The sequence below is a fragment of the Castor canadensis genome, chromosome 8 (assembly GCF_047511655.1).
Source record: "Castor canadensis chromosome 8, mCasCan1.hap1v2, whole genome shotgun sequence".
NCBI lineage: Eukaryota > Metazoa > Chordata > Mammalia > Rodentia > Castoridae > Castor > Castor canadensis.
Window position 1 is genome coordinate 97,524,855 of NC_133393.1, and position 13,774 is coordinate 97,538,628.

The following is a 13,774-nucleotide window of genomic DNA, read 5'->3' on the forward strand; positions in this document are numbered from 1 at the left end:
CCCGCCCCTTTGTTTAAGTCGGACAGGACTGGAAGCTTGGAGCAGCCAACGAAGAGGGGCAGCGGCTAGCCAAGCCTCCGCTCTAGACCGGAAATCCTATGGTTCCAACCAGGACTTTGTAGCTGTTTGGGAGGGAAGACTCTATTCTCGGCGTGCAGGGCCGGAGCGAGCCTGGGGTTTGAATGCCCTGGAAGGCGGTAATTTGCTTTGGAGGGGCGTACAGATCTTGTGCCCTAGAGCTGATGAGGAGTGGGGAGAGATCGTCGCGAGGCAGCTGACTTGCAGTGTGACCTGCAGTCCTCCCGGCCCCTCTTAGTTTCCATAGCCGTGGTCAGCATCCTGGAGCCTCCCGAACTTGTGACTCAGAGTCATGGGAATGGATACTGCAGTTAACTAGGCGGCCGCGGGGTGGGGAGTCGGGGAGTGTCTCACCGCAAAGCTTTGATCCTGGTGTTCAACGGGTTGTTCGCCTCTCTCCCAGGCACACTTCTGCCGTGTCCACGATGGCTCCCCAAGCACTCATAGAGTGCCCTGAAATACTAAGGGGAAGAGAAAAACCTCCCTCTGTCCTAGGTTGTGTGGTTTGGCTTCCTTAAGTTGTAGCACGGTGATTGGGGATGTGGGCGGGAGAGAAACTGTTCGAGGGAAGTCATCACGGAGTCTAAAGCACTCTATAATCAGGTAAGGGAATAATTAAGCAAACCAAGGCATTAGAACTACATGACCTCTTAGGCTAATCTGGTATTAAACAGTGTTAAGGATATTCGCTAAGCGAATGGAAGAAGCACATTAGTATGTCTAAATGTAATTGGTTTATACACAACAGTTCACGGTTACCTTTTGTGGGGGTGGGGGTTTGGGGTTTGAACTCGGCCTACACCTTGAGCCATTCCACCAGCCCTTTTTTGTGATGGTTTTTTTTCGAGATAGGGTCTCTGGAACTGTTTGCTCGGACTGGCTTCGAAACAAGAACCTCCTGAACTCTGCTTCCTGAGTAGCTAGTATTACAGGCGTGAGCCACCGGCGCCCAGCCGAACTGTCTTATTAAAGATGAAAACCCCAAATCAGAAAAAGTGGAAGGTTGAAGCAGTGGGAGAAACGTATTTTATAAGTGCCTGCCATGTCCTAGGCACTGCTTTTTATATAACCAGTTTTTTTTCATCTGTAAAATGTAATTGCAGCTGGACACCGATGGCTCCCGTCTGTTATTCTAGCTACTTGGGAGAGGGAGGCTGAGATCTGAAGCATCGAAGTTCGAGGCCAGCTAGGGCAAATAGTTCTCAATACTTCATCTCTAAAATAATCAAAGCAAAATATGCTGGAGGTGTGGCTTAAGCGATTGAGCACCTGCTTTGCAAGAGCAAAGCCCTGAGTTCAAACCCTAGTACCACCAAAAATATATATAATAATATAAATAAAATAATAAAATGGTATTGCATATTTAAGAATTGTAGAGAAAAAAAAAGTGAAGCCCTGGGCTGGGATTCAAACTTTTGTCCATTTGATTCCAAAATTCCCTTTATCCTTTTTCCCATTGTGTCACTTGAAAAAAAAATCTTAAGAACCTAAATGTATGCTCCATGCCAAATAAAGGAAAATAGAGACCTGAGGCGCCCTCTGGTGGTCCATCTTTCCCTCTGGGGAGCCAACCATCTCCAAGGCTCCTTTAATACTTGAGTCCTCCCCCTTCGCGGCGCGTGAATGTAGGAGCCAGATTGGCTAGGCGGGGGGCTGGCGGGGCGGGGTGTAGGGGAGGCACGCCAGGGAGGTGCTGATTGGCCAGAGGAAGTCAGCCCCGGGGAAACTTCCGGGAATGTCCTCACTCCAGCGTTCCATCGGGCAGCATCCGGCGGCAGCGGGGCCTGTGGCTCCCCCTGCGGGCGGCTCAGCGGCGTGCACCGTCCGGCCTGCTGGCTGGGTGGGTGGTGGGCCTTGAATAGGGGAGGGGATGAACCAGGTCCTGGGTGGTCTGGGTGAGGGTTTCGGGAAGGTTTGGCCAGTAAGATTCCATTCCCTACCTCTGCACCGGGTTCCTTACCCCTATAGGCGTCGGCTCCCCAACTACGCGAGACTGAAAGCATCCCGATAGGGGGCCTCCGAGCCCCGGAAACAGAGACCCCCAAGTTCTGATCTTGAAGTTCTGGGTCCCCTGGGAAGTGCGCTTCTAACCTTCTAGAAGGGTTAGAGGGGTTGAGGCTGCCTGATCTCAGCCTGATGTGATGGGTAGGCCTTCGGAATTGGAGCATGGGAGCAATGGCTCCAAGCTTTGAGCCTTCATCCCCTGTTCCCCTTTCCAGTGGGGTGCCTAGGCTCGGGCAGCATGACGACGGAGACCTTCGTGAAGGATATCAAGCCCGGGCTCAAGAATCTGAACCTTATCTTCATTGTGCTGGAGACAGGTGGCTATGCTGGGGCAGCGGATTTTCGGGGTGGGAGGTAAGGGCAGTAGGGGAAGAGCGCCATCTGCATTCTAGCTCCAGAGAGGGCGGGATGCGCCCCAAGACCCTGCTCATTTCCCGTCTGTCTTAGACCCCGGCACAGGGAGTTGCAGTAGGATGTAGAATAGATAAAACTCTGAACAGACCCGTGCCTCTGATGCCTCCACCAGGCCACGTGGGCCTTTTCCACCCAGGGCCCTCTCCATGGTGCTGGCCCCTCCACTATCTCCCCCCACCCCAAACACACCCTCCAATCCCAGGGATTTGGACTTTACTCTCTTTGTACACCTTTTACCTCACCTAACTAAATCCAGAGCTCATCCCTTCCCACCCCCATTCCTACCTCCCATTTCTCTTCCCTTCAGGCCGAGTGACCAAAACAAAGGACGGGCACGAGGTTCGGACTTGCAAAGTAGCAGACAAAACAGGCAGCATCAATATCTCTGTCTGGGACGACGTGGGCAACCTGATCCAGCCTGGGGACATTATCCGGCTCACCAAAGGGTAAGGCAGCTGGTGATTTCTAGCTCTGCAAAGGCAGCAGCAGTGCAGTCAAGGGTGGGGGGAGGGGGGACTTGAAAGTCCCTATAACTCTTCTGAGGACTGTAAATCTTGCCCCTTTTTTTGCCTCACAGGTATGCCTCAGTGTTCAAAGGTTGTCTGACACTGTACACTGGCCGTGGGGGTGATCTGCAGAAGATTGGAGAGTAAGTGCTGTCATGGGAATTGAGATCAAGCAGCAGCAGCCCAAAAGGGGAAAGTCAAGGTTTGCAAGGAGGCATCATAAGGGTGTGCAGTTCATCCTATATCTGAACTTTTCTGAGGCCTCCAGAAGTGGCCCAGAGAATGGGTCTAAGGCCTTGGCACTTTCTCTCTTTACAGATTCTGTATGGTTTATTCTGAGGTTCCTAACTTCAGTGAACCCAACCCAGAGTACAGCACCCAGCAGGCACCCAACAAAGTGGTGAGTCCTCTGGCCCAAGTGTGGGGAAAGAGGCAGATTAGGCCAAGGAGCATGGTAGAGAGCAGGGTCTGAGTATGTAACCTGTGCCCTCAGGTGCAGAATGACAACAGTCCAACAGCCACCCAGCCTACCACCGGACCCCCTGCTGCCTCTCCAGGTAAATCCATTTCCTCTCATCCACTGCCCCCTCCTGTTCCCCCTACTTTTCCCAGCACAGAAAGATACATTTCCCTCATCTCTTCTTCAAATTTCTCTTCTCTCAACATCCCCTCCACTCAGTTCCTCTCCCTGTGCCCTCATTTTTGGTGTCTTTTGTGAGTCCCTGTGCTGAAAAGATTGGGAAACCCATTTCAATCACTGGTAGAGCTCTCCTACTACCTACTGCCACTACCACTCAAAGGCAAAAAAGGAGCACAGCTTGTCCACAAGTGGCAAATGACTGTTAGGAGCAAACAGGTTGACATGTACCTCATTAAAAATATTTTTGCAAATTCCTTGTAACAAATCCAATTTTACATATATAATATACATATATATATTTAAATATAAATGGACACATTAGTGCATTGCTTAATGTTGGTGTGTCTCCATTTCTGAGAATGTGTCCTTAGGCAATTTTGTCATTGTGTGATCATAGAGTATATATACACAAACCTAGATGGGATAGCTTACTACACACCTAAACTATGTGGATACCTATTTTTTAAGTTTTTTATTATTTTTTTACTTTTAAATTTTTTAAAAAACATTTTTGTTAAAAGTTAAGACTTAAACATACACATTTAGACTAGGCCTACAGAGTCAGGATAAGAAAAAGGCGACTGTATAGAAGTCAATGTTAAGTGTTTATGTCAAATATGGTTTTTTAATAAACTTTTGTGTCTGTTAGCAGATGGTAAAGTGAATAATGTGGTAAACGAATTTTAGAGATGGACAGTGTTACTGTCTTTCCCATATCTTGTCCCACTGGAAAGTTTTCACAGACAATAACACACACGAAGAAGAAGTGTCATCTCATATAACAACACCTTCTTCTAGAATAGCTCCTAAAGGACCTGCCTCAGAAGGGTGTAGCTCAGTGTTTTGCAGTTAACTTTTTTTTTTTTTTAGTAAGTACAAGGAGTACACTCTAAAATAACAACAAAAATCTAATATAGTAAAAACATAAACTGCTGACACATTCGTTTATTATCATTATCAAGGTGTTATGTCCTGTACTACACAATTGTATGTGTAACTGGCAGCAACTCAGTAGGTTTGTTTACACCAGCTTTGCAACAAACATGTTCACTACATCACTATCACAACTACAGTATCACTGGCCACTGGGAATTTTTTTCAGCTTCATTATAAGTTTTTTTTTCTTCTTCAGTACTGGTGTTTGAACTGAGCCACTCCCCCAGCCCTTCATTATACTCTCACAGGACTACCATCACATGTGCTCCACTGCTTACTGAAACATTGCTCGGTGATGCATGAGTGTTAAGTCTCCTATTGGTTCTGGCTCTGTGGAGAGCCCTGAATAATACAACTACAAACTGACACCATTTCATTCCACCACAGAAAACATCACCCGTGTTTCCAATAGAAAATATGATTGTTGGAGCTGAGGGTGTAGCTCAATAGTAAGGCTTTTAGTTTAGGCTCTAGGACCTAAAAAAAAAAATGGCTATTACATATTTTCAGTTCCCCATGACTGTCATTTGCAAAAAATATTTTTAAGAAGGTACATTTTTGTCTGTTTGCCCCTAAAATTCATTTATCACATGTTTATTTACTTTGTCATCTGCTAACAGATACAAAAGTTTAATAAGAAACACGTGTGGCATAAAAACTTAACATTAAACTGGGTGCCAGCAGCTCATGCCTATAACCCTAGTCACTCGGGAGCCAGAGATCAGAAGGATGCTGTTCAAAACCAGCCCATTACAAAAATAGGGCTGGTAGAGTGGCTGAAGGCGTAGGCCCTGAGTTCAAACCCTAGCACTGCAAACAAACAAACAAAGAAAAAAACCCAAAACTTAACATTGACTTCTACACATTGACCTTTTTCTGTGAATTGAGGAAAGGACTTTATTCTTCAGTTTGGGCTGCAGGTATTTAATCCAGTGGAGCAACAGGGTTCAGTAGGGATGTGGTTTTAGAACCAATAGGCTATAACTTCTATACCTTTTAGGTTTCATAGGTGTTAGCTATGGAATAGGCAGGCCTCTGCCTTCATTTAACAGGCATTTATAGCGTATCTGCTATGCACCAAGAAGTGAAGCACAGCGGCTGCCTTTAGAGGCTTATGCCCTAAGCAAAAGACAGTCGTGCAGATGATTATGGTCTGACGGGTGAGTGCAACGGCACTCATATCATATTATATCATAGTGTAACTATGATATGCATAGTTACAAGTGCATAAAGAAGCTTCACATACCTGGTTCCAATCAAACACTGAAAATATACACAGGGGGTTAGGGATGTAACTCAGGGGTAGAGCACTCGCCTAGCATAAAGCTCTATCCCCAGCACCACAATAAATATATAAAATAACACAGAAATGTGACTTTTCGTTTATTAATTTGATTTTTTGGAGGTACCAGGGTTTGAACTCAGGGCCTACACCTTGAGTTACTCCACCAGCCCCTTTCTGTATTGGGTTTTTTTCAAGATAGGGTCTCAAGAATTATTTGCCCAGACTGGCTTTGAACCATGATCCTCTGATCTCTGCCTCCTGAGTAGCTAGGATTATCGGCATGAGCCACCAGGCCTGCGTGACTTGTTAATATCATGGGGAGAAACGTGTAATTTTTTTTTTTTTTGCTTATGTTTATCTATAGGTTCTATAAAATTATTTTGTGTGTGTGTGTATGTGCTAGTGAGAATTGAACCCAGAGCCTTGTGCATGCTAGGCAAGCACTTGGTCACTTGAGCTAAGCCCCCAGCCCTTTTTGAATTTTTTCTTTTTTGCAGTGCTGTGGTTTGAACTCAGGGCCTATACCCTTTTTTGTGATGGTTTTTTTCAAGATAGGGTCTCCAGAACTATTTCCCCAGGCTGGCTTTGAACCACATCCTCCTGATCTCTGCCTCCTGAGTAACTAGGATTATAGGTATGAGCCACTGGCACCTGGCTTTCATTTTGTTTTTAAGACAGGTCTCACTGCCTTTTGCCTAAAGCAAACTCTCCATTCTCCTGCCTCCACTTTCCAAGTAGCTGGGATTACAGGCATGCACCACCATAACTATCTTAAAATGAGTATGTATCATTGTGATACACACTGTTTTTTTTTAATCTTTTTGAAGATCCTCATTTATTTTGTGACAGTGCTAGGGACTGAATTCAAGGCCTCCTGCATGCTAGACACACACTATACCACTAAACTACCTCTTCCACCCCCTCGTTACATTTTGACGTAGAAACTTCAGGCCCTTCTCCTTCTCATGCTGCTCCAGTTTTGTAATCACCTTTGGTCAAGAGACATTTTGTTAGAGGTCCTTGAGCCTGGAACTAACCAGATAATTCTATTTCTGACTCCCAATAATATGAAGATGAATAAGAGAAAAATATCATACCAGGGTTTATGTACCAACTTCCAAAGTAACCAAGTCTTCTCTGGGGTCCCATTTATATTTGCAAGTTATGTTCTTTTTATTTGGTCCAGTCAGCGTTCAATTGTGTATGGTAAAGTCTGTGCCACTCTGGGGCATGGAGGTAAGCAAGCTGTGGGGATAGGCTCCTGTCCTACCGCAATTCTAATTCTTTGTTTCTTCTCCTCCTACAACTAGCTTCTGAAAGCCAGAACGGGAATGGACTGAGTGCCTCACCAGGTCCCAGTGGTGGCCCCCATCCCTCTCACACTCCTTCCCACCCCCCAAGTACCCGAATCACTCGAAGCCAGCCCAACCACACTGCTGGCCCATCTGGCCCTTCCAACAACCCTGTCAGCAATGGTAAAGAAACCCGAAGGAGCAGCAAGAGATAGCAAGACACTCCTCCCCTCCTACTGCCAACCACAACCCAGGTGTCTCTGCTAGAGAACAAGACAGGCTTCTGCTGGACTGCAGGCTTTGGCACTGGCGATGTGGGGTAGCAGAATTTTAGCCCCTAAACCTCGTTGGAGAGGTGGTAAACAGTGGCCTTATCCACCACAAGGCCACCCCACACACACCTTGTCCAGCTGAAGCTGCCTGTCCCTTGGGATTTAGGGCTCTCTGGCGGTTCTCCATCCTCTAGCAATGTGTGTGTAATATGAAAATCTAATTGAAATCCTCCTTCCTAATAAATGTTCCCATTCTGTATTGGACTTCTTTGCTTTTTGTGGGAAAGGGAAGCTAGTAGCAGCCAGACTTTTGGGAAAGTCGCGTGTTCATAGGAGGTAAAGGGGACAGAGTTACAGGCAAAGAGTCCTAAGCAAAGCAGGCCTGCCCCTTTAAGGTAGTGTCCCTACCCAGCCCCCTCCCTGCAGGTGACCCTTGCCCGCCTGGCTAAGAAGGCTGGGTCTCCCTTCTTCTGGGTGTCTTTCCTGTCTCCTGCTGTCAGGTAATGCCAACCTCGACCCCTCTGGGCCAGTCACTCCAATCAGACTTTGCTTCCCTGATCTTAAGCCAGGCCAGACATCAGAGGGGAGCCCAGTATTTGATTCCTTTCCTCAGCAGGGCTTCACTCTCTTGGTCATCTACTCTAGAGCACTGGCTTTTATGCCTCCTGGGGTGGAGAATTGCTGCTTCTTAGGCTTCCTGGGGTGGGAATTGCTAAGAACAATTTCTTAGCATGCATCTGGGGTTGCCACTTATTTGCCTGCTCCCCAGCTTAGGGACAGACACCTGGGACCAACTTTCCCAGGGAATGCGGGATGGGATTGGAGACAGGAAGCTCAGTGCCAGATGTGAGGTAGGTGGGTGGGAGTACATACAGGAAAAAGTTTAAGTGGTTCTAAATGAGTGAGGGGAGGTGGATTGTTTAAGAGGAAAAAAAAAACTGAGCACAGATTCTTAGCCATGTGGCTTTCTCAGAGTGGAGGGTGGCCCCTCCCAACTGGGGGCCCATCGGGACCGACCTTTGACCCCACCCCAGAGAGCAGTGAACCATTAACTCCCTATATGAACCTTCTACATTGGCCACACCTCTGACCCCGCCCCAAAACAGGTGGGCTAGGAGGGGGAGCCTGTCCATCTCAGCCCTATATATGACGTGGCCTCCATTGTATCTGGACACCTGGAGGCTCAACCTGAATTTCCCTCCCTGTCTCAGGAACCTCTTAATGTCCACAGTGAGGCCTGCCAGGGACCTAAGGGTGACAGCTCTCATGTTGCCAGTAGGGGTGAGGCCCTGGGGTTGAAGGTTGGGGAAAGGTTGAGGGATGGGATCTGGGGGACCTGTCAACAACGCTGGATCTGATGTGGGGAGAGCTCTGGACTGTGAAGGGGCTCCGGAACCTGGCAAACTGAAACTGCCCCAGAAGGAGGCAATGGGGAGGAAGGGAGGAGGCTTGAGCAGAGGCTGCTGCTGGATTCAAGACAGGGCAGGTGCAGGGAGTGATGGTTCTCCGCTGGCCCCGAGTTGTACAGCAGAATAGTAACCCTAACCCTCTCCTCCTTATTCTTCTAGGATACAGTCCTCAGGATGTTCCGGGGGGAATAGAAGTCAGAGCCAGAGCCTCTAACCCATTTCTCCCAATGATGGGGCCCCCAGTGCATCATGTGTTGGCCGGCCTGTGTGTAGGGGTAGTTTTGGGCTGGGTAGGGGGTTCAGTTCCCTACCTGGGCCCGGCTGAGCAGGAGCAGAACCACTACCTGGCCCAGCTGTTTGGCCTGTATGGAGAGAATGGGACACTGACAGCAGGGGGCCTGGCCCGGCTTCTCCATAGCCTGGGGCTGGGCCGAGTTCAGGGCCTTCGCCTGGGACACCATGGGCCTCAGACTGGGAGAGTTACACCACCAGCTGGAGACAATTTCACACACAGGTACTAACTTCTTCCCCCATCCCAAAATGCCACATCCCTCAGCTCTTCTCAATGCTTAAGCTGTCTCCAGTTGCATAATGCTGGCTTCCTAAAATGACTCTCTGGAATTATGAATCCAGGGAGCAACTCCTCAGTATCCTTCAAAGCCCTGCTTGCCTGTATTGCTTTTGAGTTCTCTCCTCCTTCAATCCCTGGACCCTTAAATTCCTTGCTCTTGGGCTGGGGATGACATTCAGTGGTAGAACATTTGTCTAATATGCCCAGATCCTGGGTTCGCTCCCCAGCACCATAAGAAAACAAACCAACCAACCCAATAAATTCCTTGCTTTTAGTCTCAGTGCTCAATGTCCCTAGGCTCCTAATTTGGAGCACTCTGGCTTTTCCCCTCAGCCTCAAAGCCACCATATAGGCCCTACTATAAACTGACAGTTCTCAGATCTTCCCAGGACTGGCATGCTATGGTATCTGGGTCCCAAGAACTCTAGTCAGTGGTTGGCCCTCCTTCCGCTTAAGCTCCAGGGAGACTCCCAAGGCTTGCATGAGTCTGACTTGCTATGCCATCCATTCTAGGCTACAGGACCCTGAGCTGCGTGTGGATGTCTGGGCAGAGATGCCTCTGGGTCCTTCAGGGTGGAGTGACCTGGAGGAGTCGAAGGCTCCCCACATGCCCCATGACCCAGCACCCTCAGGCCTGGACCTCTTTCATAGGCTTCTGCTGCTGGACCATTCATTGGCTGACCATCTGAATGAGGATGTAAGTCTGATGTTCTCTATAAAGGGGGAAGCAGCCATGGGATTAGGTTGCCTGAAAATTTTTTTGGAGGTACTGAGGTTTTGAACTCAGGTTCTTACACTTGCTAGGCAGGCACTCTACCACTTAAGTCACTCTGCCAGTCCTGTTTTGTATTGGGTATTTTAGAGATAGGGTTTTGGGAACTATTTGTCTGGTCTGGCTTTGAACCTCCATCCTCCTGATCCCTGCCTCCTGAGTAGCTAGGATTACAGGTGTGAGCTACTGGAGCCCTGCTCTGAAATGTTTTAAGAGTAATTTAATAGTTACTTTTAACAAATTCCAATGTCATCTTACAGTATGTTATTCCACTAGTGGAAGATGTTTCCTCTGGGCTCAAAGCAGGTGAGCCCATGTCGCTCCAAGATCCAATTTAGGAGTTCACTTAGCAAAGCAAAGGATCCACAGAAGCAGTACAGGGTAGGATCTGGAAATGGCTATCTGGAGAAAAGACCTGCAAGGAGTGGATGGCTGTCTTTAGAAAGACAGTGAATGTGTTCTTTGTTCCACTGTTCCATATAGACAAGAGGGCAGACAGACAAAGCCACCTAATCCTGAAAGCAGGCTGATGAGAAAGTAGGCTGATGAGTGCCTCATTGCAGAAACCATTCAAGTCAATGCTGGAAGAATGTTACAGGGCTGTTGAAAGGATGGATGGCATTTCAGGTTCTTTCCATTCTAGGATCCTGGCACGGAGGGCTGTAGTTGTCCATACAGCTCTATCACCAAACCAAGGAAATTACCAGAGCTTGGGAGGGAAATGATGGCAATGTTCACTAGCACCCAATATGTGTCGAGTATTTGCATTGGATTGAATACTCACCAATCCAATACATTGATTTTAAGTGTCCTTGTCCCACATCTGATGCACCTGCCAGTATGGGCAAAGGGAATCTTGAGAAAGATCCAGGAAGACCCAGTGGAAGAACGGACATAATGAGTTCCTGGTGACTCCCTAACGTATGACCCTCTCTTCAACGCTCAGTGTTTAAATGGCTCCCAGCTGCTGGTCAATTTCGGCCTGAGCCCTGCTGCTCCTCTGACTCCTCATCAATTTGCTCTGCTGTGCCCAGCCCTGCTTTATCAGATCGACAGCCGAGTCTGCATCCAAGCCCCAGCCCCAGCCCCTCCAGGGGATCTACTATCTGGTCAGTGATGAAAGTGGGGGTGGCGAGCACCCTGCATCCTGGTAGGGAAGTGGGCTCCATGCCATGGAAGAGGGCTCATTGGGGCCTAGCTTCCTTTGCATTGTAACTCTGCCCCATCTTTCCTCTGGATCAGCCCTGGCCTTACTTTAGTCCGATTCTCCCCAGCCCTGCTTCATAGTGCCCTGGCAGTCCTGTTGCTCAGCCTCCCTGCTCCCCTCTCCCTGCTGCTGCTGAGGCTCCTGGGACCTCGTCTGTTGCGGCCCCTGCTGGACTTCTTGGGGGCCCTGGCCGTGGGCACTCTTTGTGGGGATGCACTGCTACACCTGCTGCCACATGTATGTGAAGCCCCATCCTTGTACATTTTACCCAGTGGCAACCGGCCTCCATGGAGCCAAAGTGTTCCCAGCCATAGGACAGCCCCTTGCTTTTTCCATCAAGGTCCCACATTCCGCTCCCCTACCCGACTTCAACCCACAGCTGCCTTCCAGTAGAGTGTATGAGTGAAGACTTCCTACCTCCCACCTGAGAAAGGGATGTTGGGTGTAGGAGCTTCCAGGGTCTGTCCTGACATCTCTGACAGGCACAAGGAGGACAGCATGCAGGACCTAATGGGCGACCAGAGGAGGATCTGGGTCCAGGGCTGTCGGTGCTTGGAGGCCTCTTCCTACTCTTTCTGCTGGAGAATGTGCTGGGGCTTTTGCAGCACAGAGGATTCAGGCCAGTAAGTGACACCCTTTTCTCCTCCTCCTACTCAGACCAGAGACCAAGCTGAGAACTGGGCAAACAACTCAGGAGTGAGGGGCACAATGTGCTCCTGGATCTCAGGTGTTTGCCTAATTGTGCAGGATCTGTCCACTAGTGAACGGATAGGGGCTTCTTAGTGCAGACCCATGACTTCTGTCCAAATGGTCTCCTCCCTCCTCAAGTCAACAAGAAACAGAGGGAGGTGCCAACCTGGAAAGAGGGCAGAGGCCAAAGAATATTCCCCATGTGCCAGAGGTGGAACCAGGTGTTCATTTTCCCAGTTGCTGGCCTGGCCTCCCCTTAGTCCCTGGCCCTACTGCCTCCTCCACCAGGAGAGATACCCTCCTATTTCAGAGATGCCGCAGGCGCAAAAGGGATCTTGGAACACCAAACCTGGACCCTGAAGATGGCAGTGGGATGGCCCTTCAGCCCCTGCAGGCAGCTCCAGGTGACTAGAGGAGAAAATGAGTAGGCTTTCAGTCCACAGTCCTCACTTACAGCTACCAACAATTGTCCTTGTCCTCATTCCTGCAGAGCCAGGGACTCAGAGCCAGCAGGAGCAGAACAGCCAGTCCCCACCTCCTGTGCACCAAGGCCACAGTCATGGGCACCAGAGTGGTGGTGGTGCCAATATCACGTGGATGGTCCTACTGGGTGATGGTCTGCACAACCTCACTGATGGGCTGGCCATAGGTGTGAGAGGAGGGAGTGGAGAAAGGGAGGGAGACCCAGGGAGGCCAGGGCTCCTAGTTATCATCTGGAGCTAGGAGAGGGCTGCATGGAAGGTAGAGATGAGAGAACCACAGAGGGACTCAGGCACCAGCTCCTGAGGAGACTTCCTCCTGGACTGACATCCTTTGATCCTGCTGACTCCAGGTGCTGCCTTCTCTGATGGTTTCTCCAGTGGCCTCAGCACCACCTTAGCAGTCTTCTGCCATGAGTTGCCTCATGAACTGGGTAGGAATAGCACAAATGGAGTGCATGGGCTCTAGAAAGGAGACCTCCAAGAGAGAGAACTTGGAGGCTGGGAGACAACACAGGTGAGGAGCAGCTCTGGCTTAACCCCTCCTGTCCTATCCTCTCTCCCCAACAGGTGACTTTGCAATGCTGCTCCAGGCAGGGCTGTCCTTCCGGAGGCTGCTGCTACTGAGCTTCGTGTCTGGAGCCCTGGGACTGGGGGGTGCAGCCTTGGGGGTGGGGCTCAGCTTCGGCCCTGCCCCTCTCACTCCCTGGGTGTTTGGGGTCACTTCAGGTGTCTTCCTCTATGTGGCCCTGGTGGACATGGTGAGAAGTGTGGGTAGAACAGAGAAATCAAGGGCAGTGGGCGGTGGGTGTGGAGGAGAGGAAAGCATCAGTTCCTCTACCTCCACCACCAGATCACTTGACGGTGCTGGTCCACAGGCCCACCAGTCTGAGAAACCAGGGATGGAAAGTAGTGCAGGGGGAGGGAGGCTGCTGACACTTTCTGACACTCTCCCTCTCATATTATGAGGTCAGAGGCACTATTTCCAGAATGGGGGGTGGGGGGGGAAAGGCCAGAATCCTGACAGTCTTCTTTTCTTACAGCTACCAGCTTTGCTTCGCCCTCCTGATCCCCTACCCGTGCTCCATGTGCTGCTGCAGGGGCTGGGGCTACTGCTGGGGGGCAGCCTCATGCTCACCATAGCCCTGCTGGAGGAGCAGCTGTTGCCCATGGTCTCTGATGACTGATCAGAGGGATTGGCGGGGGGGGGGGCAGTGGC

General features: G+C 49.6%; 2 protein-coding genes across 7 annotated transcripts; both read left to right on the forward strand.

Annotated features, from left to right (window-relative positions):
- The first annotated feature begins 31 nt into the window (after positions 1–31).
- Nabp2 (nucleic acid binding protein 2) lies at positions 32–7,684 on the forward strand. Of its 5 annotated transcripts, none has more exons than XM_020163188.2 (7): positions 32–197; positions 2,298–2,399; positions 2,804–2,942; positions 3,074–3,145; positions 3,321–3,402; positions 3,496–3,559; positions 7,174–7,684. In XM_020163188.2, exons 2-7 carry the CDS (start codon positions 2,321–2,323, stop codon positions 7,368–7,370), a joined length of 633 nt encoding a protein of 210 aa, XP_020018777.1. In that variant the 5' UTR covers positions 32–197; positions 2,298–2,320; the 3' UTR covers positions 7,371–7,684. The 5 variants fall into 5 exon arrangements, with proteins under 5 accessions (XP_020018777.1, XP_020018776.1, XP_073939725.1 ...); XM_020163187.2 differs by lacking the exon at positions 32–197 and adding an exon at positions 1,799–1,918; XM_074083624.1 differs by lacking the exon at positions 32–197 and having other exon boundaries at positions 2,297–2,436.
- A 141-nt stretch (positions 7,685–7,825) lies between these two features.
- On the forward strand, positions 7,826–13,764 carry Slc39a5 (solute carrier family 39 member 5). Of its 2 annotated transcripts, XM_074083619.1 has the most exons (12): positions 7,859–7,927; positions 8,639–8,708; positions 8,996–9,350; positions 9,921–10,104; positions 11,126–11,288; positions 11,454–11,623; positions 11,869–12,009; positions 12,387–12,480; positions 12,567–12,725; positions 12,909–12,989; positions 13,126–13,316; positions 13,599–13,764. In XM_074083619.1, exons 3-12 carry the CDS (start codon positions 9,064–9,066, stop codon positions 13,740–13,742), a joined length of 1,614 nt encoding a protein of 537 aa, XP_073939720.1. In that variant the 5' UTR covers positions 7,859–7,927; positions 8,639–8,708; positions 8,996–9,063; the 3' UTR covers positions 13,743–13,764. The 2 variants fall into 2 exon arrangements, with proteins under 2 accessions (XP_020018773.1, XP_073939720.1); XM_020163184.2 differs by lacking the exon at positions 8,639–8,708 and having other exon boundaries at positions 7,826–7,927.
- Positions 13,765–13,774: the final 10 nt, after the last annotated feature.